The 25811-nt window shown below is 44.0% G+C and overlaps 1 protein-coding gene and 1 long non-coding RNA gene across 3 annotated transcripts in view; one reads left to right on the forward strand and one right to left on the reverse strand.

Moving 5' to 3' along the window:
- The window catches only part of ZMPSTE24 (zinc metallopeptidase STE24), a 29117-nt gene that overhangs the window by 1903 nt on the left and 1403 nt on the right, over positions 1 to 25811 (forward strand). The window contains exons 1-9 of one of the 2 annotated variants that reach the window (XM_037381421.1): positions 6909 to 7065; positions 8598 to 8744; positions 11599 to 11685; positions 12331 to 12447; positions 16161 to 16313; positions 19120 to 19261; positions 21694 to 21854; positions 23287 to 23391; positions 25378 to 25521. In XM_037381421.1, the coding sequence (XP_037237318.1) occupies positions 6949 to 7065; positions 8598 to 8744; positions 11599 to 11685; positions 12331 to 12447; positions 16161 to 16313; positions 19120 to 19261; positions 21694 to 21854; positions 23287 to 23391; positions 25378 to 25521 (1173 nt within the window). In that variant the 5' untranslated portion in view covers positions 6909 to 6948. Of the gene's footprint in view, positions 1 to 6908; positions 7066 to 8597; positions 8745 to 11598; positions 11686 to 12330; positions 12448 to 16160; positions 16314 to 19119; positions 19262 to 21693; positions 21855 to 23286; positions 23392 to 25377; positions 25522 to 25811 lie in introns of those variants that run through there. The other variant, XM_037381422.1, reaches the window with a different exon arrangement.
- On the reverse strand, positions 208 to 6827 carry LOC119145192. Its single transcript, XR_005103338.1, has 2 exons — positions 6663 to 6827; positions 208 to 6218 (listed from the first exon to the last, which is right to left on the reverse strand). It is a non-coding gene; the product is annotated as an uncharacterized LOC119145192 (long non-coding RNA).

Below are 25811 nucleotides of genomic sequence, written 5' to 3' on the forward strand. Positions count from 1 at the left end.
GGAAAAAACATGTTTATTGGCTGTGCGTGCTGAGATTCCCCCAAGCCTGTGGGCTGCCCTGCAGTGTTCTCGTGGGTAGTAAAATACTGTAAATACTGTTACAGAGACCTGGGCTGGCTTCTGTGCTTCTGGCAGGGCGCTCAGCAGAGCCAGCAGGTTAGTTCACTGGTTTTACTTCTTACTTTCCGTCTGTCTGTCTTTTTTTCATGTAAGATCTTTGATTTTTATGGTGCTGATAAAGCCTTGTGACACTGTACGTCACAAATTCTGCATCTTGGCTGCAGTGAATTATTCAAGGGAAATTCAACTTCCAGTTAAGTCCGAGCATGTCTGGTCAAGAATCTGAGCGTGGTTATGGCAGAGGGCAGGGGAGGCTTAAATGAAACCACCTTGCCCTTGTCTGGCCCCGTCAGGTGCTAAAGCTGTTCTCCTCCCTCCCCCCCACAGTTTGCAGCTGGTGCCCTTGAGCCCTTCTGCTCCTGCCTCCCCCCAGCAGGGCTCCCCCCGTGTTTTTACCGATGCCCACGCGCGTTTGGAGGGGTGAGGGTGGGACAGGCAGCTGTTGCTCTTCCTTGAAAATGTGTCAAGATTGCAGGGGAGGAAGTAGGTAAGGGCTTAGTCTGGATTCAGCTCGGTGCTGGGGAGGGATCTGGCCTGGCCAGCTCCCATGGATTGCTGGAGCTTCCTCCAGAAAGGAGAGAAGTGACAGCCGGTGACGAGCTCGCCCAGAGGAGCAGTGCCTGTTCTGTTGTGGCAGTGGCAGGTCTGTATTTCTCCTGGGGGGCCATACCAGCTTACAGAAAAGGCTAGTTTTTAACGTATTTGACAGGTCATTCTGCTTAATAGTTAGAAATGGTCACGCATAAAAAACCAAGAAAATTCAGTTGGCATTATTTTATTAGAAGTCAGTGATGAAAAATCCACAGACAACTAAGTTCTGTTGTACTTGAGGCTGGTGTAAATAAGATGGATGACCGATACTAAAGTGCTGTCTCAAGAATTGGCTAAAAAGGAGGATTCGTGACCACCCCTCTTACTGTGTCTCGTGGAAGGTTACACAGTGCTCTGCATGGTGCGTGTGTCCCTGGAACTGCTGTGGCAAGCTCTGTGCATTTCAGCAGCACCTATGCTGTCTTCACTTAACATTAGAGATACCAAATACCAAGAGAGTGCTTTGACTCTAAATAAACATTTGATTCCTTGGAGGGCTTTGTAACCTTGTATTCCCCAAAACATTTGCTGTTTACTCTGGTTCTGAAAGGTAGGGATGTGCTTACCTTCAGAATAAACTGGGTTAGGCGAAAACCATGAGAAAAGGGCTTGAAGTATTTTAACACAGATGAATTCTTTGGTCCTTACTACAAAACCACACGTGTGTGAGCACAGGAAGAGAGAGAGGGAGAGAAGCGGGCTTTTGATGGCAGTGCTGATACAAGTCAGCTTCAAATGCTCACAGTGATGAGTGAGGCAGTCAAAGTCTAAGTGCTACCGAAAGGAGTCTCAGCTTCTCTGTTCCCAGCTGTGATCTCCTGCTGTTTCCTTTGCGCCAGCTCCGAGCTTCCAACTTCCATGTATTTAACCCCTTGAAACATTAGAAAACAAACCCAGCAACAGTGATGTACAATGAAGTACCTTTCTACCCTTGCAGTGCAAGGAAATAGGGCTGCAACTCAGAAGTTATTAATGCAGTTGGGGCTACTGCTGTGTGAGATTTCTGTCCCGTTTGGATGCACTTGCATCCTTGCTCAGGCCTGCTGTTCACTTGAACTGTTGTGGCATCTCATTCCCTCCATTTCCCAAACTCCTCTAAGCAGGCTTCCCCTCTTCTATACTCTGGTCTTTCTACTCCCGTTTTTTTCCTATGCTATAATCCATCTCATCCTCCTTTACAAAAGTAAACTTGGGCTTTATCTCCGTACCCAGAAGCGCAGGTCCTGCCATTTGCTTACTCAAGGAGAACAGAATCACAAAAAAATAACAGGTCAGACTGGAATCACAGCCTTCCTAATGTGAACGTGCCTGACTGTGCTCTGCAGTGGTCCCCTGCACGCCAAGTTCTTCCACTATAAGCCATCATGGTCCTTCACATGAGTAAGCTGATCTCCAGGGATTGTCTGTAGCAGCTGCTTGTCTCTGGCAGATCTCTGGTGGCTTGACTAGGAGGGGCCAATTGCCTTGAATTCTTCCCCCTTTTTAAAAAGGAAGGAACCCATATTCTGGGAATTCCTCTGCAGCAATACCTGTCTGTCTGCAATGAGGAGTCCCAGAGCAAGCAGCCAAACAAATGGCTTTATGGAACATGTGTTGTGCCAGACTGCTTTATTTTAAAAGGAATTAACAGAGCTTGCTCTGGTAGAATCAGTCAACCATACTGCATTGCAAGGAGAAAAAAAGTGTTAGGAGACAGTCAAGGGACTGCTTGCTATACCAGGGGCAAATACAAGTTTAGTCAATATTAATTTTTGCACTTCCCTTCTCTTTAGGGTGCCGGTGAAAGGATTTGGACAAGTACTGGTGAGGCTTTATATGTATTACTATGTTTAGTCTAGGTAACTTGTACTGAAGAAAAATACTTTAAACCTTGAGTACAGACTGTAGTACCTGAGAAATTAAAAGTCTAGTGGATGAAGAAAAACTAACCGCCCTTTGATTGGACAGCAAATGCACGCTGAGGAGGAGTGCCTCTTCTGTCTTGCCCCCACATAACACAGAGAAGCTGTGTGAGCTTACAGAGAGTATTGCACAGAGCTAATCAACAGGAACACTGTATTGGAAATCAGAAGGGAAAAAAAGTTAAAAAAAAAAATTGCAAATTATTGGAGTGGTTCTGGAAGATCTTTTCTGGTCTTCCAGATCGGAAAAGCAGTGAGGAAAGACCTCTGTGAAAGGATGGAACAGAGATGACTGGCCTCGGTAGCAAAAATTGCATCCCTCCAGTAATAAAGGAACACCCTTCAAGCGTTCTTGTTAAAGCAAGAGGGAGGAGCTGTGTAGCAGTCGGGAGTCTACTCTCTTGCATTTTAGGTCACTAAGAAACTCCCTGCTTATGCAAGCAGGCCTTCTGCTGAAATTGTTAATTGTACTGGGGACCAGGGAGGGCAAGAGGGAGTATGAACAGAGAAGCAGGAACACTGCATTTGGGAAAGGTAATTCAGCTCTAGCATCTGAGCTCATGTTGTGCAATGCTGGGAAGAATGGCAGATGTAAATGGATGCAGGTAAGTACTGCTGGGTAGCAGCAGCGGGAACCAGCAGAAACTATAAAATAACAAAGACTGGTGGAAAACTTCCTAATGTTATCAGATGGAGCCAGCTGAAAAGTATTTGGGAGAGGTGAAGTTGGAGATAGGGCAGGATTTCAGATCCATGTGGGATAAACAGCACAGCATGGAAAAGATGTTTTGATTCTATACGATATGAAGTTAGAGACAACAATGAAATGGATAAAACTTTGTAGCAATTTCAGCACAAGATGTGCTTGTGTCAGAATGATAGCCAGAGAACAATGAGTGCAATAAGGGATTCCAGATTTATAGTTACAGGCGGAGCAAAACTAGGTAAAGAGGAAAATGTACAGCTCCTGTACACCTCTCACTTGTGATGAGAGCCAGCTGCTGCACGGGACTACTGGCACAAGTGTCAGTACTGCCCAGGACTCCTCAGGAGCACTGCGGGGTAACAGTACAGACAGTAGGATGAGTTTTCTCTGGAGCCTTGTGCACCTCTTCCTTCAGAAGGGAGGGTGTTGTGTCCTGCAGGACATACACCTGCTCTAATTACAGAACTCAGCTGTATTTAGGGGTATAATGACCCTGCTCTTCCCCAGCCTGTTTTCTTTGGGTTGCCAAGGTTATACCAGATTACCTGCTGGATCTTTGGGACTGTGAGAAAACCTGATTAATTAACCTGATTAATGCCTGTGCCCTGATGCCAGGCCCAGAAGCGCTATTACAGCTGTGCCTTGATGGTTTGGTTAAGGCAATGTTGATGGATTTGGAGCTAATGCAGAAGGGAGTAAGGCTGCAAACAGCTCTCTGGAGTTCACTTGCCAGACCTGTGAGAACAGGCTCCCCAGGGTCCCCAAGAATCATTTAGGTTGGAGGAAACTTCTTGGTATCATCTCCCTTGCCCCTACCTGCTACTCAAGCAGGATCAGCCTGAGTGGGTTGCCCAGGACCACGTCCAGATGGCTTTTGAGTGTCTCTGAAGATTGACTGTCTCCACAAACTCTCTGGACAACCTGTCCCAGTGTTTGACCACTCTCACAGTAAAAAAAAAAACCAAAACCATTTTCTTGTGTTTAGGTAAGAATGTCATGGGTTTTTTGATTTGTGCCCATTGCCTCTTGTCCTGCCAGCAGGCACTGCTGAGGGGAGTCTGGCTCCCTCATCTTCACTCTCTCACATTAGATATTTACACACATCAGCAGTAGCCCCCTGAGCCTTCTCCAGACTGAACAGCATCAGCCCTCTCTGCCCTTCCTCATATTAAAGATGTCCCTTCATCATCTTCATGGCCCTTCACTGGACTCTGTCCCATAGCTCCATGTCTCCCTTGTACTGGGGAGCCCAGCACAAGAGGGCCATTCCAGGTGTGGCCCCCCCAGTGATGAGCAGAAGGGAAGGATCACCTCCTTCGACCTGCTGGCAAGAGACATCCCCATAGATGCAACTCCCTCTCACTGTGTCTCAGCTTGGGATCCCTCCCGCATACCTGTACTGACAACTGCAGAGATCAACGGGCTGACATCAAGTTTTACTGCACTTTCTAGAGCATCCTTGGTCCGTCGCTCCCCACCTTCTGGGTCAAGTTTGAGGCCAATAATGTGCGGCTCCTGCTGTGCAAGAGTGGGAGCTGTCACAGTCTTCCTGCCCAACCAGGGACGCCTCACTGACCTAGCCTGTAGGCAAGGGGAACCCTCCTGACCAGACCTAGGTGGTCCCAGGTTGGAGCATCTTGGGCAGCAGATTCACAACTTGCTCCACTTAGTGCTAGTATGTTCTTTGCCTTCCAGCAGAGACATTTGATAGGCACAGATGACAGCTACCCCATGGGAAAACTGCAGGAGTTTGGCTCTGACCTCTATTATATGAGGCTCCTATGGACACTACACACTGCTAGAAAGTGCTTGGGCACATTCAGAAGTATACTGACCTAGCTGATCAGATTTACTTGATAATTATATTAAGTTTGCCCTTGCCCAACCAATTCTACTGCACTGCTATCAAGCCACTCCTCTGCCTCTTCTGGAAGGAGACAGTAGGGTTGTTGCTCCACAAGCTGGGCCTGCTGGTGTACACTGTCAATATTCTCTCTGATTCAGAATGCAGGAGACCCAGTGCATGTGGAGGCCCACAAAATAAAAATCTTCTCAGTGTCCTCCTCCACACTGGTCAAACTGTGCCCTTATGGTTGGAGTCGGATGGAAACAAACTTTTTCATGCCTGTACTGCACATCACTGAGTGGGCCTTAGCCTATTGCTGTCTCAGGGTACCTGTGTGTGATCCCTTTTCCTAAGTCAAACTGGAGGCTGGGGTCCCAGAATGGCTGCACAGATGGGACAGAACTCCTAAAGGGTCCTTGCCTTAGGAGGGATCGCTGGTCTTGTTCATAACTGTGCCTCTCAACACCCTTTTCCCCAGCCTTGCACCTCTGGTCAGCCTCCAGAAGTATTTCAATTTGTTGTGATCACGGCTACAGTTGGGTTTCTGAGGGCCCCCCCGAGTCTCGCTCTGGAGAGCAGGTAAAGTGATGCCTTGCTCTGCACCACCCCTCAGTGTCAATGAAAATTTACAACTGGCCTGTGCCACCTGAGGAGAGATCAGGATGCAAAGTGTATAATTACAAGGGTAAATATTTATCCATGCTTATGAGGTGACCCAGCCAAATTGGGGCACAGGGTTCTTACACCTTTCAGATGTTCAGGTGCAACATGATTTGACTAATCATCATCATCCACAGTACCAGTTACTAATCATGGTAAAACTTTGCAAAGCTACGTTTCAGTATCGTTCTTGCCACTTGTCTGTTGATCCAGATGAACCTGGAGTCAGTCTTGCTGGAGTTACTTATCTCCTGATGGTACCAAGATACTACAGCGACGATGCTGGGAAGGTTTCAGGGGTTGTCCAGGGGTATCCTTTATCCTTCATGGACACCGCTAAGCCTCCAAGAAGCAAAGTCTTGCCAGGGCTAGGCTGTCCTTTAGTTTGTTTTACCTAAGCATGAAAATACCAAAGTTTCCAGTGAAATTCCACTACCTAATGAGTGCATTCCAGTGCACTACTGTATACATTAACAAAGTTAATACACTGTCATACTATAAAGACTAATGGATATAGGCTAGGGAAGGAAATTTCCGTAACATCGGTCCCTACATCCTTGCACCTGAGCATCAGGAGAGGCCTCAGCGCAGCATGGGGTGTCCAGGCCAACACGCCGGCAGGCGCCCGCCCTCCTGCCTGCCGCCGGCACCTCACCTCACCTCACCGGGGGCTCCTCGCCTCACCGGTGCGCCCCTCCGCCTCGCCTCAGCGGGTTCCGCTGGGGCTGCCCCGCTGTCTCCCCGCCAGGCCTCCCCTCACTCGACACCTTCCCAGGCCCAGGCCTGGCCCAGGCCCGCGGGCTCCTAACTGGGCCGTCACCCGCCGCGGTCGCCTTACCCCGTCCCGCCGCTCCCCGGGCAGAGGAGCCCACCCTGCGCGGAGGCCGCCCCGGCCTGCCGCCTCCGCGCCCGCGGCAAGGGAGCCCCGCGCCACCAGGGGCCGGCTGACACGGCGCCCCGGCACCGTCCCTCGGCGGCCTCGTCGCTGCCGCCCCCGTCCCGGCCGCCCCCGGCGCCCTCCTGCCCTCAGGGCCCGGCCCGGCCGCGCCCCCCGCGGCTCCTCCGGGCGCCAGGCGGCGCCGCAGCGCGGGCGGCGGAAGGAAGCGCGGGAGCGGCGCGGGGCCATGGCGCTGCCCGGCGAGCTGTGGGCCGAGCTGCCGGCCGAGAAGCGCATCTTCTGCTCCGTGCTGCTCTTCTCCTGGGCCGTGTACCTGTGGGAGGCCTTCCTGGCGCACCGGCAGGTCGGCGGGGGCTTCGGCGGGGACAGGCGCCACCGGGCCCGGGGCTGTGCCAGGCCCGGCCGGCCTCACGTGGGGGGCGGCGGGCCGGGGCCGGGCGCTGCGGGGACCGGCTTAGTCAGTCGCCTGCCCGGGGAGGGCTGGGCCCCGGGGCGGCGGGGCTGGGGCGCGGGGCCACACCGCTCGGCCTGCCGGTGGCAGCGGCCGGCCGCCGCGGGGCTGCGAGCGCGGTGCCGGGGGGAGGGGCGCCCGGCGCCCCGCGGGGTCCCGTCCCGCTCGGTGCCCGCGCTGCTGCGGGGCCGGGGCGCGGTGTGCCGCCGCTCTCAGCGGGGGGCCGGGGGCGCGCGGCCCTGAGTCGGTGGGGGCACGGCGGGACCGGAGGGTGCGCCTGCGGTGGGGTGAGGAGCAGCCCAGCACCCCCCGGCAGCGCCACGCTCCTCCCCCAGCACAGGTGAGAGAGCAGGAGGAGCAGACGTGGGAACACCGGTGGGTCGAAGTGAAGAAAGAGGGGAAAAAACCCCACAAGCGTGGCCAAGGCAGTTGCTCACCACCTGCCACAAGCAGGCCCATGCCTGGGCAGTCTCCAAGTAACAGCTACCTCGGAAGTCAGGCCCCCTCCCCTCCCCTTTCTTCTTATTCTGCTTCAGTTTTTATTGCCGAGTATAAGTATAACATCACACGGCACGGAGTATCCCTTTGGCCAGCTGTCCTGGCTGTGTCACCTTCCAGCCTCTTGTCCACCCCCACCCTGCTAACTGGGGACCAAGGACGTACCGCTGTGTAGCCACAGCCAGATCTGCGCTGTGCTGCCAGCACCGCTTTGGCCACGGATGCATCGGACTGCGGTGAAAACATCAGCTCCATCCCAGCACAGCCGGGGAAAGGCTGCCGGGAGGGCAGGAGGGAATGCTGCAGAGCCTGTGAGCCCGTAGGTCAGCTAAGCTCCTGCCAAACTGCCGCCTGGTACTCTGGCCAGAGGAAGAGTGTATTTTGAAGTGACAAAGGGTAGGATCGTTTCCTTCGTGAAGGAATGCATATACTGAACCAAGATAAGGCAGTGGATGGAGTAAGGACTGTTAGCCTTCCAAAATTTTGAAGAGTTCTCTACCAAAAATGAAACGACACCTCATTTATGCAACTGCATCACAGATGTGTTTTCTGGTGAAGTTGCACGGTGTGCATGGGAGGATCTGGTGTTTAGTTTCAAAATCTCCTTAGTCATTATTGTGGTGCAGTAAGTCATATCCTTGGAAAAATGAGTTTGTGTGATCTTCATATAATAATTATATTGGAAATAATAAGTAGGCAATTCAGTTTCTGGTTATAACGTAGCAACTATGCTTCCGTTTTATATTTGGAACTTGATAGAGAATAGGAATTTAGGAATATTTGTTATTCTGTGCTTTTATTGGTGTTTGTTGTGGTTTTTTTAAACTGTCATGGCCTGTGGGATCGTGTTTGTGGTGTTGTTAAATCTTAATTATCTCCTTAAAAATATGGGATGTAGACTTTAAGTTTCTTTTTCAATTTTTCAGAGACGGGTGTATAGAACAACAACACATGTACCACGGGAATTAGGACAGATCATGGATTCAGAAACATTTGAAAAATCTCGTCTGTATCAGCTGGACAAAAGTACCTTCAGCTTTTGGTCAGGCCTGTATTCAGAGGTTGAGGGCACTGTAAGTACCTGAGCCTCTCTAACATTCATATGATACTTTTAATGTGCTTAAACTGTGAAATACTTTGTTCCTTAGTGATCCTGTGCAGCTGCACTGTTGGCATTCTGGCATCTTACATCAAACACTGAAATTTGGAAGGTCTAGGATTCTGTGTTTCTTGTTTGTGGCTGTATTTGCCATATAAAATAGAGAAATTATGTGCTGTCTGAATAATTCCTTCATGCAGAGCTGAGTCATACTGCACGACTACAACATAGATTATATTGCTATGTTTTAGTGGCACAGCTGACCTATTATGGTTTCCACTGCCAAATAATTAAGCAACATTATTAAGAATTAGTAACAAGAATTATTTTAAATTGTGACAAATACAGACTTTTTTCTGTGTTTGGAGGAATGCAATTACTTTCACTTTTAGATAAAATTAAAGTAGAAGGTAGAAAGAAAAGCCTGTGAGAACAGAAGGAGTACCAATGGGTACTACTTAAGTGTAAGAACAATTACATGGGACAATTAATGTTTGCATATATGAAAAAACAGAGCCATTGAGTTAGAACAAAGTATTTACATGTGTGATACACAAACAGTCTTAAGAGAAACTTTTCTGACCTGCTGCTGAAAAGCGTTGCTCATTGGTAGCACAGGGTCAAAAAGAAATCCTGAAATGCCTGGCATTCCAAAATATAATTAGAATATGATCTACTACATGATGAACTTAAGGAAGAAAAGAGGTCAATTATAAAAGATAATGAAAGTAGTATTTTAAAATATTGTAAGTCATGTAACTGTATAACTGCAATGCAAAACCAGTCCTTAAGAATTATGCCCCCTCGTAACTTTCGCATTTCCTGGTCTCTTTTGTGCAGCCTAACCTGTGCCTTGTTTCATTTTGTATGAGATTGCAAAAATATTGTTATACATGTTATATTCTTCTTGTTGGGCATTTTGGTATGCCGAGTAGAACTCAAGACAATCTTTGTGTGAATTTGAAAAGCTTCTATGTTTTTGACCAACTATAGCGGTAGTATTTCATTTGAAAAATGAAGCTATCCTCCCACAGTGGATTAGCGGACAGGGTGAGGTGGTACCGCCTAGCCAGTGCAGCTAGCCAAAAGGTTCTGAAGCTCTATCTTGATTTCAAAAGCTTTAAACAAAACAGCTTCCCTTGGTGTTTTTAAGGAAAATACAGACGATTGCAATGAGCCTCTTTTGCCACTGGATTTAGTGCCCTGCTGAACAAAGAGCCGTATCAGCAGTCTGTGCTTATCTTCACCCAGGTCTAGTGTTGTTGTGGTCCCTCACAACATTCTAGCTCCTACATTGGAGAGGGATGGGATTGACAGATGGACTGTTAGATGGATAAAGAGCTGGCTGGATGGCTGCATCCAAAGAGTTACCGCCAATAGCTCAGTGTCCAAGTGGAAACCAGTGGTGTCCCTCAAGGGTTTGTACTTGCATGAACGCTTTAATTTCTTCATCGACAACACAAGATAGTTTGCAGGTGACACCAAGCTCAGTGCAGCTGATACACAAAAGGGAAGGAATGCCATCCAAGGCAACTTTGAAAGGCCTAAGGAGTGGGCTGTGCAAACCCTGTGATGTTCAACAAGGCCAAGTGCAAGATCTGACACCTGGGTCAGGGCAGTCCCTAGTACAAGTACAGACTGGGGGATGAATATATTGAGAGTAGCCCTGGAGAGAAGGACTTAAGGGTACTGGTGGATGAAAAATTGGGTGTGAGCCAGCAACTTGCACTTGTAGCTCAGAAAGCCAGCTGTATCCTGTGGTGCATCACAAGAAGCATGGACAGAAGGTTGAAGGAGGTGATTCTCCCCCTCCACTCTGCTATGGTGAGACCCCACCTGGAGTACTGCATCCAGCAGTGTCTGCAGCTCAAGAAAGACACGGACCTATCAGAGCAGGTCCAGAGGAGGGTCACAGAAATGGTCAGAGGGCTGGAACAGCTCTCCAGTGAAGAAAGACTGAGAGGGTTGGGGTTGTTCAGCCTGGAGAAGAGAAGGCTCTGGGGAGACATTATAGCGGCCCTTCTGGGGAGACATTATAGCGGCCCTTCTGGGGAGACATTATAGCCTCCTTTCTGTGATGCTGAGCGTCTTTCTGTTTCTCGGCATCTGTCCTGGGATTATCAGATTCCAGCAGAGCTAAAGTGAGATGACCAGTGCTGTCTGGGTTTGCCACTTCCTTAGCACGTAAACTGCTTCATTTGTTGTCTTTGGGAACCGCTTGAACTTCAAAGAGGCTGTCATGGCCAAAGCTGATGAAATTGGGTGACAGTTTTGCAACATTTTGCCTTTAGTAGGTAGAAGTATGATTCATTACCCTAGCAAGTTAATGGAAGAGGAGATCATAGAATCATATTGTAGAATGGTTTGGGTTGGAAGGGACCTTAAATATCATTAAGTTGTGAATCAAGTTGCAGAATCTTGCATACCCCTGCTGGAGATGGTGTGTTATACAGCCACAGGGCAAATGAGTGAGGTCTTCTGAAAAATACACCTTGTGTCTGAGCCAATGTAGCAGCAAAGTCTACACTAAGTAGGCTTGGAGATATGCTGGTATATCTCAGGTGCAAAAAAAACCCAACCAAACAAAGAAAACCCAAACACCAAAAAAACGTTTGATCCCATCTCTACTTCTGTAAAGTAAAAATGAACCATTGCCAAATATTCCAGGCTGTCGTTATGCACCACTAAGATCAGAGGGGGACAAAAAGCGTAATTATGAAACTTATCAAATTTACCCTTGAAAGGGCCTTATCACACTGAAATTGTAGTAGAATAAGGTGGCAGTCTTTTTCATATTGCCTCTGTGGGTTTGTGCTTTTGTTTTCAAGATGATTCTCCTCTGTGGAGGAATTCCTTTTCTTTGGAATCTGTCTGGTCATATCTCTGGTCGTGCTGGGTTTGGACCAGAATATGAGGTAAGCAGTCTTTAAATTTTAGTGAAAACATTTAGTCCATGAACTATACTGTTATAATAATTTATATTTTTTAAGGTTGCATTTACTTAAGGTGGGATTTAGCTACAGGTACCGGGTACTAAAAACAACAGATATTTTCTGGTGGACACAGTGACTGAGTGAGTCTGAGAACTGATAACAGTATGTGACTTTTAAATTAGCTTACTAATTAAAATAGCCTTGTATGTTAAAAACATACAAGTCTCAAAGCTACTGCAGACAGATGAGGTGGTGGGTTGGGTTTTTGGGAGCTTTTTGTTTGGGTGTTGTCTTTTTATTAAGCCTAGATGTGATCTTCCTGCACAATAAAAGTCAAAGAAATTTGAGGGTACTGCTTATGTTGTCTTTGTGCTGTGGATGAGGCATCTATCCAAATTCTTGTCCCAGATCTGTTTAATCAGTATATATTTTTCTTTCTTTAACATAGTAAGCTATTCCAGTGATAAGTAATCTAATCATCACAAATGTTATTTCTGTGAATTTATCTAGGTTAATTTCCTAACTGGTTACAGTTAAACCACTGACATAAAATCCATTTTTAACACCCAGATATTAATGTTAGTACAGGTCAGAAAAATTCTTTTTTTTTTTTTTTTTTTTTTTTAGATTGTTCAATCATTGGTATTTCTGCTGCTTGCAACACTCTTCAGTGCAGTGACTGGTCTCCCATGGAGTTTGTATAACACATTTGTCATAGAAGAGAAACATGGCTTCAATCAACAGGTATTGCAGATAGCACTTGTACTAATGTAACATCTTCAAAAGGTTTGGTTGGTGAGGCAGACTGGTGTGTCCCTACCTGTGCCAAAGATTATTAGTTTTAGGAACATTTCTACTCGCGCTGCAAAAAGGTAAGAGCAATGACAGTTTGTGACTGTTGCAGAAGTACCTGTGCCGCTCCAGAACGTCTCTGCGTGAGCCCATGCCTCTTAGCACAGAGAAGCGTGTGTTCTAGGAGTAGAACAAAGAACATTTCATACCTCAGTTGTTCTTTTTTGAATGGACTATTCTTTGTCCTTCGTATGCCCTTCCTGAGAAGTCTGGATCACTGCTTGACAGGGGCAGTTCTGATTCATGGACACTGAACAGATGAAACAAAACAGAGAAGTCACTTTCCTCCTCATTTTATTTCATGTATTGATTTCTTCTATCATCCTTAGCTAAATTAGAGAATTCAGCTCTTCATTTGTAGTTCTCTTAGGTACTCAGTGTCAGCCCTGGCTTTCTTAATTTCTTTCACCAACACAGCTTAACCTGTTTCAGTATCAGTTTATCATGAGATCAGATTTCTGTTTTGGGAGAGGAACCTCAATCTGGCACACATCATTAGCCATTTCATGGCAGAGCATGACTTGTTTCCTGCTTTTGGACCCAGCTAGTGTTGTCTACAGTACTTTCAGTTCCAAGTCTACTAGGAAGTCTTGGTGTTTTTTTACAGTAGAATGAAATTTGGATGGGTAGCAGATGTGGGATAAAGGTCTTTGCTCATTTTAATCAGGGTAGAGATGCTCTGATATTTGCCAATTTCGTCTTCCAATTTCTATGGAGGCAGAAAGACAGTTAGACCTAAAGAAGTGGAATCAGTTTGTTTCTAAACTCATTATATTCCTAGTAAATTGATAAATTCAGAGATTCATAGAATGATTTGGGTTACAAGGGGCCTTAAGCCTTAAAGATCATCTAGTTACAACGCCCTGCCACAGGCAGGGACACCTTCCACCAGCTCCGGTTGCTCAAAGCCCCGTCCAGCCTGGCCTTGAGCCCTGCCAGGGATGGGGCACCCACAGCTGCTCTGGGAACCTGTGCCAGTGTCTCACCACCCTCACAGTAAGGAATTTCTTCCTAATACCTAATTTTAATCTATTTTCTTTCTTTTTCTTAGAATTGATAAATTCTTACTTCTTTTATAAAAGTAGTAAGAAAATGAGTGAGGAAAAAAGCTCTAAATGCAATGATTCAGTTTGCACCCTCTTTCAATCATCTTTAAAACAGAAGTGTGTAGATCCTGACACATCCTGTATTCCTTTGATTCACTTCAGTTATTTAGTGACATACTGTTTTCTTTCTAGGGAAGCCCAACTATGAAAATTCTCACTGAACAGTTTTGCTTTGACATCTGAGTATATTTCTGGAAGCTGCAAAGCTTATTTTGTTTCTCCCCCTGCCCCCAGTATTTGGATACTGTGCCAGCGGTGGCTCCTGCTCCAGTCTTTGGGAAGCAAATCTGAAGATTGTTCTGGTTAGTCATTAGCCTTGAGCTTGTGACCATCTCAGAACTCTTCTTAGACTCCACTTAGCTCTCTAGTCTTACAAAAAAAAATCCCCGTGCTTCTAAAAACATTGGTGTAGCTTCTAAGAATCTTGTTCTCTCGCCAGCAAGTAAATACTTGTTGTTAGAATGATGGCATACATGGCTATTCATATCCTAGGTGACTCTGAGCCATAGTCCTGGAGAACCCCTTCCCTTCCGCAGACTTTAGAGTGAGCATACTGGCAGACTAACATCCTGTTCCTATCAAGGGAGGAAGGAGTGTTCCTGTGTTTCCAGAGCATGAGTCAAGCAATCTTTTCTTCCAGGAAAGTCTTTTACAAGGTTTTTTTCACCACAGTGGTCCGCATGCCAAGAGTTGAAGGCTGAGTCCAGCCCCAGTCCAGTCTGAGGTACCAAATGTCTTACAAACATGTCAAACCTCCCTCTTTCATTTCAGACTAATGGGCTAGGTCCTTTAGTGAATGAGCCAAATTCACACCTGGTACCAGCCCCAACTTCGGAATTTCTAGCAATGATTCTCAAATGATCTTCAGATAGACGACTTCTTCCATGGGAGTGGCTTGCTGAAAATTAGTATTTCTCTTGAAGTCACATCTGCCTTGGAAAGCAGGAGAGAGGTGGGGCAAAGATGAAAGACACCATGCAGGTTTATAGCTCTACTCCTAGTTTGTGGAGCTGGACATAAAGGAAGAGTTAAAATGAAAACTTGAGCTAAATGGATTCCCAGCAGCGGCAGCACACTTCTGTTAAGCTTTCTGTTAAGACTGTTTCTTCAGCTGTTTACTAAGCTAAAAAATAAAAAGGTTGTATAACGCCTTTGGCTGGCTGAGCTGAGGAAGTAAGGAAGGAAGAACACACTGCTGTGTATTTTGTTTTCTCTCTACTGGCTTGCACCAGTTTGAGAGTCTTGATCAAACAAACCATTTTTTTTTGTCCAGGTCCTCCCTACAATTATCAGGAAAGGAGCACTGCTTATTGTGAATGAGAGCCACAAGTCTTGTTTTTCTAGTTACAGAACTGTTTTGCTGGAATAGGTAGCCCATACCGCCTGGCAATATTAAAGGCAGTCAAGGAACAGTGCCTTCAGGAGCGCTCCATTTGTTTGGGCATGTCTCTATACAGTTGTGTTACTGTTGATACGAATGGTTGCGTAGCAAGAGTATATCCCCAGTGCGCTCACTGTGACCAGGGCGAGTATGTCTACATAAAGAATAGTCAAAAATTGTGGATTTATGTCTGATTTGTCTTTCTGATAGTCATGGAAGTCTGAGGCCTCTATCCAAATTTTTGACCCAAATCCTTAGTTTTAATTTAAATCTGTTTTACCAGTATTTTTTTCTTTCCAGACAAGTTCGATATCTTTAACTTAGTATGGGCTTTTTGATACGACCTTGTTGGGATGGATCTGTACATAATAACTCCCTCACTCCTGTGGCTTGCAGATAGCTGTAAGTACTGAGGTAACAGTTCCTGAGAGAGCTGGCTGGGTGTCTGACCATGTTGCAGAGTCACTAGATTCATTCAGGTAGAAGTCTTTGAAATTTCTATTGCTTCTATTAAAGTTACACAGATTTTAAAACCTGAGACAGCTACATGAGTAGTAACTGCCTGCCAGTGGAAGCTTGGAGTAAAATGCTGGATATGTATCTAAAAATCTTGAATAGGACTTCTATATATGCCAAATTAAGACAATCAGCTTTAGTGATAACTGAAAGTTAAGATAGAGTCAACTGTTCAAGGACAAAATATTTTAGAGCAGCTATGTTTCTTTAAGAGTTTCCTATTCTCTAAAAATCCCATGATGTCTAGGATATAGATTTGTAAAGGAATGAAGGGACAGATAAGCTTAATTTTTTTTCTGCCTCCTTTAATGAAGTATATATGTGCAACAGAAAATAAGGGTTTGGGTCTCATCTTGCTAAGGAAGAATATATCTGCATGGGCTTCAAGTCCACATGGATGTAAAAAGCCGCAGTTACCAGGAGAGGAGGTGAAAAGCTTCTTCCACCTTTTCTTAACCGATGATTTCCTTATCACATTGGTATTGCTGGTCTGCAGTTTGTCTTTCTTTGTTTCTGTGCATCCACTGAAGGGATCAGTTCATTAACCCCTGTGGCACATCAGTATTTATGTTGAAAATATCATTGATATCCTTTCTTCACAGACGCTGGGATTTTTTTTTAAGGACGCTATCAAGAAGTTTATCGTGACTCAGTGTATTCTATTGCCAGTGACATCCCTTCTGCTCTACATTATTAAAATAGGGGGAGACTACTTCTTCATCTATGCCTGGCTCTTCACATTAGTTGTTTCCTTGGTGAGTATGAGAATATGTTTGGGTTTCTTCCAAATGCTAGCTTACTTGCATGGCTCAGCATGCTGAAGTTTGAAAACATAACTGAAAGGAAAAGGAGAAAAACCCAAACCTCTGGGAATTTATGTATCCACAGCTTTTAACAGTGTGTCTTGCTCCCAGTGTACTTGTACAGGAATAACTGCTTATATTAATTGTCCACATTAACGTGATACATTTTATCTATTTAATACTGGAGTGTCTTCATCAGTCGAAAAATAAACATTCAAAAAGATTTAGAACCGATACTGGAAATACAGCACTATGTGGTGATAGGTTTTCCTTTTTCTAAAATACAGAAAGGACACAAGGACAACTGCCAGCAGTTTGGCAAGACAAGGCAGAATGTGCTTTGATTCGTAGTGTTTCCACAGGGTTTTTCTTACAGTATCAAACAACCAATTCTCAGTGGCATTGCTTTGTACTGAGATGGATAGCAATTTTTTATTTCTGGTTCTGCTTATATAGCTGCTTTTATACACTGACATTTTTAGGGCTTATATTAAAAGGATCTTTTTGTATACATCATAAGGATTTGATGTTTTTTATTGGTACTATAAGCTCCGAGGTCTGTTTTGTTACTTTTTTTCTATTTCAGCATAGTGTTCTACTGTCATTTTGCTCAATATACTAACCGTTGGTCACCCAAGAAGAAGCTATAGTACTGCTGTATACATTAATTCATTTTTAGATTAAAAGAGCACCTAAATAAGTAAAAGAATTACTACATCGCAGTAATGTAATAAAGCCTGCCATGTTAGCCTAAGAATAAATTTGGATCAATCAATCCCTAATTCTCACGTCAAGTTCAGACTTGCTGGTCGAACTGGAGTGCATCAAGAAGAAAATGTTTAGGAACACCTAAGCAGGAAATCATGATTATTTTTTCTTTCTTAAGCTTCTCTTTCATGAGTTAAGTAAGTGTTGCTTTTTATATTCTTCCTTTTCTTTCTGCCCCCTGCTTCTAGATTCAGATCACTTTTCTAAGTTTCTTGGACTCTCAATTTGTCAGCTTCCTTTCTAAAGCAGAGGCACTGGCTGGCCACATTTGTACAAAAACGAGAGAGTAATGCTACCCGGGAGGCCACTGCAATTAACACAGGAAAAGTCTTATTTCCCACTTACATACCCAATAGCTGCATTGACTTTCTCAGATGTGGCAACATGGAAGGCAATGTAGCTCAGTTGAAATCATGACTGCGAAGTCTTTTCATAATCCTGTTTTTCTGGGATACAGATCTCATTATCTCAATTGTATTTCTTGCTTACTTGTGTTTTTTCTTCATTGATGCCTAATGTGTAACTGAAGTAAAACCTGTGTGGGTTAGTGGGTTTCTGTATGGCATATTCTGGCATAGTGCAGTTACCAGCGACATGTTTCTGAGGAACTCGGTGATCATAGTATTGTAGCAGAAGTGCCCCACTTAGGTGGTAAGTCTAGCTTGCAATTGCTACCTTGAGTTCTTCCAAGCTTGTTTTTAATTATTGGCTTAATTACAGTGTTTCCTCTTGCTTTGTTGTGCTGGCTCCTGCTTTCTGTGGTCCAGGTGTCCTTATGCTTTGTCATCTTCCCTTTTTTTGTCTCTGAATGTGTTCTGAAAAATCATGGTGTTAGGTCTCAAAAATGTCAGTTCATGGGTATTGAAATGACTTTTACAGAAAGATCTGTGCAGACTCTGATCAGTACTTCTTAAGGAATTGCTCTTTTTCTTTCAAGCTTTTAAGTAGCAGTATACACTTAAATCATAGTTCAGCATTTGAGCTACTTTTATTTTCTAGCGGTGTATTGTATTGATGCCCTCACTTGCTATGACACTGGAAAAGTCAGTTTCCCTAGTTTTATATTTCACTGGACTTTTTTTCAACAGTGCAGGTATTTTCAAAAGTCAAGCTACTGTTTTCAGTGGAAAAAACCCTGTCAAGATAGTTTTGTAGTTAATGTTGATATCTGTTTGCCTCTCATGTACCATACCTTTTTAGCTAACCGGGATTTAATTTTTTTCCCAGTCCTTTACTTTAAAATACTTAAATAAAAACCACTTCATGAAGGTCAAGAGTGTGAGGGAAGGGAGTTCAGCATTCCTCCCCATCACAGTGTTATTCCAGTCCTGGCTTTCTCATCTGGGTTGCATCTGCTGCTGGTCTGAAGAGATGCAGGTGCATTATAGTGATTTGGGGGACATGACTGTTACTCATTGGGGACCAGAGCCATCAGGCAGTTCCTTAGCCCTGCATACAGCTGGAAGAGGGGGAAGAAAATACAAAACATGAAATTTCTTGCCTGTTTTAGACCATGGCTTTGCGAGTTAGCAGGAATTCAAAGAAGCAGGACTATCTCCTGGTTCAGTGGGCTCCACTGCTCATTATGAAACACTTCAGAGCTTTCCATTATCGGTGAAGTGGGTGAAAGTGACAGCCTGTCACTGATAAGACCACTGCTCCCAGCTGTCATAGTGGCTTTGCCTTCTGCAGTTTCATGAACTGTCAGAGCAAAAGCACTGTTTACGTGAATTTTGCTGAGGAGTGTAGATTGTAGATCAACCTGCCCCCGCCCCCATCTTGCTGTTGAATCGCTGACTGTCAACAGACTCAGTAGTTGTCTTCATTGATGGGGTGACCTATAGAGAGCCTTGCCATAGATCACACTTCCTACAGGACGGTTTTGTCAAGTGCTTTTTCTGAGGTTGTGCCTTCTATTTGTACTTAATTGTGCTCCACCTTTTGTAGGAAACACACATTTGTATGCCTTAATATCTGTATCTGTTCGCAGGTGCTTGTTACAATCTATGCAGACTACATTGCACCTTTGTTTGATAAATTCATTCCGCTTCCTGAGGGAGAGCTCAAGCAACAAATTGAAACAATGGCAAAGAGCATAGACTTCCCACTGACTAAGGTGTATGTTGTTGAAGGTGAGACTTTTTTTTTTAATAAAAACACTTTGTAATTTTGAATTTGTGGATTTTTAGCTTTGATTGTGGATGCTGTAGTAGGGCAGTTGCTTATATTCCTCAGCTATTGTAATACTTGTCAGTGCCTGTACCTTTTTCCCTTTTTTGCCTTAAGGTCAGAGAAACGAAAGCTTATCGTACAGCCTTAACTCAGCATCTCATTGGAAGCCTTGTCTTGGCTCTGTGTAGTGGAAATACATAGTAATGAGAAATGGAAGCAGCATTCAAGATTACAAGTTTAGAACTTGAAACCAGAGGGAAAAGTTTCTTTTCATCTTTTCTAGTCTCAGTTTAGCACTGATTGTGTCAACTGTGAAACAGTTGAAAGAGTTATGGAAGTTAAAAACACCTATTCCTTCTTAGAATGTTCACATGGATGGTTTCTTATAGTATGGCTGGATGGACTCTTGGACTACCTTCTACTTGAGGCTGTAATTTTTTCACTTCCTAGTAATGAATTTCTCGTCCTCTTTCCATAGGTCATGGAATATAACATGGAGTATGCCAGCTGCCATGTTACTCTCCACTTCCGTGTTCATGGAGTGTTTTATTGTTTGACATTTCCACTGTTGCTCATTCTGCTCCCTTCTGAACTTGATTTCAGGGACTTTCCCAAATTTTGTTTTGGTTTTGTGCCCCAGCTGTGAGGATCAGCAGTTTTGTTATTGCCTTGGTGAAAGCAGTATAATATGGCATAAAGAGCTGAAATGGTAGAATTTTGCTTTAAGAGAGGGTGATGAAGGCTTTGTCTAGCCTGGAAGCTGTGGCTTTCAAAACTTCATGCTGGCCAAATCCAGCTGGTGCTCTGCCTCACTACAGCCAGGAACTACTGCTATTGATATACTTGGGGCCCAAGAAACTTCTCTTTTTCCTAGAGAAGCTGAAGCTTTTCAAGCTTGAGAGTCAGCACAGAGGCTTGCCAAATAGGTAAGTTTTTCCCATCTGTGTTGCTGGCTGTATCCTGGCTTTTAACCATGGTGAAAGTCCTGTGAGCCAGTTGTTGGTACTCTGGCACCTGCCTAGTGTACTACTCACTGGCTTCTTCAGCATGCCTGCATTTAGTGGCAGTGGTCTGCAGTGGAGGGAGGCTGCCAAACCCCCACTCTCCTTCCTGCCATCCTTAAGAATGTTGAGCTGGCAGCATTCCCTTCGGACATGGGGGACTGGATGTGTGAGCATCTTTTTGCCAGTGTTTTTCTGCACTCTGTCATGGCACTTCCCACTCCGGAACTGATTTCTTAGTAACACATGCAACCAAGTCCTTTAATTTTAGGGTTCATTCTGTAGTAAGCACATGACAAAGGTTCCTTCTCTACCAACACTTAGTGGAAGATGAAGTTTTTTATGATATGCAGATGAAAGGGAACGTCGCTACCCTGTGGCAATGGTGGTTCAGATTTCTTCACTGAGAAGGGACTGGATCCTGAGGCTTCATACTCTGACAAGCCTCTTCCTCAGTTAATCTGTCTTGGTTTGGAGCTGAAGGTTACCATGACCATACCATGGGTTGTCTTGAACAATGGATAGTTTGTGTCCTAAGGAGTTTATGCAGCTTATACGTTTATAGTGAGAGTTGAAGGCAAATGCCTTCAATTTTGAAGCATCGTATCTTTTCCTGCAAAAATCAGAGCAATCTGCCTCTTCTCTCATAGAGACCTCTTTCAGTCCTGATGTTGCAACAGCTCCTGTCCGTAGGCAAAAATAGGCCAAGTTTTAACAGCTGCTTTGATCTAGACAGCTTTTTAAGTGAACTGAAACAGTTCATGTTCCATGGAAATGGATGAGTTTCTTGGCCCTGAGTATATTGATAGTAGAAACAGTCTGTGATTTACCTGATCTAGATAAAAGTAGCTGTAAAATTTTGCCTGTTTCAGATAAAAATAATTTTGAGGGACTGCCTGATATCTGTAGTTCATCTCTTCATCTTCTTATCTGTTTCTAACATCTTCATCCTTATCTGTTTTGAATGATCTTTGCTGGCACATTGAAAGAATTCTGAATGTATTCTGAATGTATTGTCACAGGTCCTTTGCCGGGAGGGCGGCACATGTTCTATGCAGAATGCTCTTTCCACTGTGAACCTGAAATTGCAATAGAAATTGCTTTTTTTCTGGATATTGGATCCTCACATGACTGCTCTTACGTTTTTAGTTATTTTAGTTATTACATATTAGAGATGGAAAAAAATTATTGAAGACAGTAAATGAGATCATCATTACTTAGATATTTTAAAATATGCTTCAACCTGCAAACTCATGTGCTTGAGTTTGTCTGCTGTTCATTTGGGGACTTGGAGAATTCCTTTGGAAGAATCTATTCTATGTAATATTGCATAGTCGTCACTGCATGACATTATTCAGATGATGGTCTTTAATGTGAATTTTCCCCATCAGGTTCTAAGCGTTCTTCTCATAGCAATGCTTATTTCTATGGCTTCTTCAAGAATAAGCGGATAGTACTCTTTGACACCCTCCTGGAAGATTATTCTGCATTGAACAAAGAGCCAGCAGAAGGAGAAGATGGTGAAAACGAAGAGACAAAGTCTAAAACTAAAGTGAGTTCATCTTGGTTTTCCATTGTGTTATTAACTTCTTGGTCAGATATTCTGCTGTGTTTTCTGAATGTATTTTAAAGGTCCTGAGTGAGCTGCTAAAACCCAAACGATTTCAACACCAAATATCGCTGAGCTGCTAATTGGAATTCCTGGGGCTGTGTGAGTGGTGCATATAGCACCAAAGAGACTGTAGAAATCCACCAGAGCTTTAGCAAAACATTGGGTCCCTGCACATAAAAAGTAGGGCCCTCTTGTGATTGTTTGAATAAGGGGCCTGTTCAAGATTTTAGCTCGTGTTCCTGTGCTTGGGTCTGCCACACGAAAGCTTCCCTTCGAAGGAAATGCGCTCTTTTACTACAGACAAGAATTTTGGTGCAAGAGGCACGCACATGCGCACACACACACACAGAGAGTCCACAAGCGCATCCTCCCCGACCCTGGTCAAGAGCAGGATGATGGCTTTTCACTGCCCTTTCCATTGATGTGCAGCTGCACATCACGAGTCTACTGAAACAGCTTTTGTGGCTTCAGGAGACTGTAGGGATGGTTAAGACTGATGGAATACCTTCTGAAGAGCCTGAAGGAGTAATTCAGAGAAGAAAGAATTGCCTTGTGCAGCCTAGGGTTAGGCCAGCATATAGATTGTTGTTCAGTTCAGCTTCTGTTTCTTGTGACCATGTAGGTGGTGAAATTCTCTTCATCCACGATTTGGTATGGCTTACGGCTGAAGTGGGGTATGAGAGGAGGGGATTTTGAGCTCAGCTGCTCTAGTCATAATGAGAATCATTTGTTCCATTTCAACAGGTTCTTCAGCTGTGTTCTCAGTACACAAGCCCACATGCTTGCTTCTGACTTGCTAATGTACCTTTGAAGGCACAGGTGTCCATCTTTCCTAATTAGATCTTTAAGGTGTGTCATAGTTTATTGCAGAGGACAGGGGTGTTGTTACTGTTTTTAAAGGAACAGTAGTGCCTTGGGGGGAAGGCTACACGTTGAGTGTTGAAGGAATTACGGAGAGGACTTTGCTCTCAATTCTCCATTGAAAGTCTGTGGCTCTAAATGTCTGCTTCCATGGTAATGCCTTTTCTTGAGTAAACAAACAGGATGAGCTCAAGGGATGGTAGGAGACAGCTTGGAAGGCATATCTTCCCACCTTCTTCCGGGTTTGCATAGGCATCTCTGCATACATAGAAATAAGAGACCACCACCTCATGGTAGAAATCTTGTTGAACTTAAAAGTTGGTGGGTTTTTTGTAACTATCTTCCTGAAAAAGGCTAAACAAGAAATTATGTGTGTGTATCTGCTGGTGGAAGGGAATGGCTTGATCTAGGGACACTGAAATGACCTAGGAAAAAACAAACTAATACATAAGAAATTTTTCAGATGTGTTCAGTCATACCTGATACCACTACTGCTTTGTTACTCCCTCAGAGTAAGAAACAAGGATGTAAAAATGAAGAAGTTCTGGCTGTACTTGGTCATGAATTGGGTCACTGGAAACTGGGTCACACAGTCAAAAATATTATCATCAGCCAGGTAAGTTATGATAAACTGATGGTTTTCCTGGAGGATGCTGTAATTACTGCTGTTTCCAAATGCCTGCTTCCAATATTTTAAGTGTACATTCACATGATATACTTATGTTCTACAACAGAAAGGTTTTTTTCTTTGCTGTATCTACAGTGAATATGCATTAGCCTTTCTGTCCCCTCCTTGCTTCATCTGGTTGGTAGAAAGCATCTAAGAAAGCCTGTCTGCTGCCGTTTTAATTCATCTCAGCAGCCTTCTGAATTTGGGACACATTTTTCTTGCTCTGTTACACTTCGTCCTTGCCTGTTTGAATCTCAGGGCCTTCCCTGAAGGTCTGTTTCCATCCTTGTGCTAGGGATAGGATTGGATGTATCCTGTCTCCCAGCCTGCATTTTTTTAGGTATTTTTCATTATCTCTGAGAAAGCTATGTGTCTGAGAGTTTCTGTTAGTCTTGTTCCTTGGAGAGCTGAGAAGGAATGTGATTGAAGATTATGAAAACTGACAGAGGAGGACATTCTTACTTATATTGTATTCTCATACCTTTTGCATTGATTATTGGTAAATAATTTAATTGCACCATTCTTAGTGCATGCCCAAATGGGGGTGAACATTGAAGCAATCTCTAGAGATTGTCTAGCCTCACCTTTGAAGAAAAGGAGCCTGGTGGTCTGTTCGCTCATACTTATGCCTCTGGGCATTGCACAGTACAGGGAAATTCCTCCCCCAAACCTTCTACTTCTAATTCTTTTATTTGCAAGGCACAGCTATGTGCCTTCTATTAAATAATCAGCAGTCTACTGTATGCTTTGGTATAGATCTACCTATCTGTTCCACCTATCACTCACCCTTCTTTTCTCCAAGTTTCCCAGCCTTTTCGGTTATTTGTTGTTTCTCTTAGCTGCCCTCCTATGCACCTTCTGTAACTCCATCATGTCTTTCTTGAGACGTGTGCCCCATACCAGGAATGCTGGTTCTGTTCTTTTTCTAAGGCTACTCACCAGGTTATCAGGCTGTAAACATCACTATCAAGTTCCTGTTTAAGAAACTATCATTCTTTCCACACTGGCTTTTTCTTATCCATGTAATTGAACACTTCAGTGTCGTTGTTCTTGCTTTCTACTTTAAGGCAATTGCTTTCTAGCCTCAGTGGATCCAACTGCAGTGTTGATCCCTACTAACTAGCAACTATTATGACACTTGCCACGCTGCTAACTCATGTAACATTTGTCTTTCACTTTCTAGAAACTATTACTTTAATAGGTAGATTTTATCTTCACTTCCAGAATTTTTCACAAATTCTTCTGCAGTGTCTTCTACTTTTTCTGTTGATTGTTTGCTGTCACAGCCATCCCTCTTTTTTTTTTTTTTTTTTTTTTTTTTTTGTCCCGTCTATTTCAGTAACCAACAATATTCTGGCACCTTCCACATTACTCTAAAAAGACCAAACAGCCACTTGAATGGATTGAAAAGGTACTAGTCACCTTCTCTAGAAAACTTGGTATGGCATGGTCCTACCTCTTGACTCTGAAAAACCAGGCAAGCACAGTGCTTGTTCACAGTGATGCATGGCTTAGATGGAAGCTTAGACTGTTTCCAGGAATAGTAGTATGACACAGCACAGACAAATTTTGTTTAGTTTTAAACTTCTTGAAAGTTCTGCTCAGTTCCAAGGAGATGGATTCTACCCTGTACTCCTTCCTTATTTATCTTCTTCTTGCCTTTTCATCTTCCTTCACAACTTCCATTATGTAGACTTCTTTTTTTTTTTTCTTTTTTTAGCTCACTGACAGAAAATAGTGTTTCTCTACTGCATGCATTTACAGAAAGCAGATAAAGGCCAGCTGTTTGTTTCTCACTGTATATTAGTTCTAAAGTAATATATTTGGGTATTTTCAGTGGCATTTCTATGCAAATCTGTAATATGTATAGGCCATGTTTTAGACTTAGAAGAAAAAATTGTCTTAATTAAGAATGTTGTTTCCTTCCTCTAGATGAATTCCTTCCTCTGCTTCTTCTTGTTTGCTGTGTTAATTGGTCGAAAAGAACTCTTTGCTGCATTTGGTTTCTATGACACCCAGCCTACCCTGATAGGCTTGATGATTATTTTCCAGTTCATTTTTTCACCTTACAATGAGGTAAATTGTTTTCAAGGCATGGATGCTGAAGTATCACCCTATTTAAATAATGATTTTATTTTGACTGAGGGGAAAGGTTGAAGTTTCTAGGGCTCTATCTGGTGTCTCATTTTCATAAGTAGGCTTAGTGCTCCATGTTGGGTAAGACTCCCAGTTTCAGGTGTGGCCTGGATAAACCTTAGTGAGATAATTCTACAGCCACAGTGATGTGTGGGATGTGGGAAGGCAGAAACAGCAGTATTTACTGATAATATAAGGAACTTGCAGATAGCTGAATTTTAAAATAATTT

The sequence above is a fragment of the Falco rusticolus genome, chromosome 3 (assembly GCF_015220075.1).
Source record: "Falco rusticolus isolate bFalRus1 chromosome 3, bFalRus1.pri, whole genome shotgun sequence".
Taxonomy (NCBI): domain Eukaryota; kingdom Metazoa; phylum Chordata; class Aves; order Falconiformes; family Falconidae; genus Falco; species Falco rusticolus.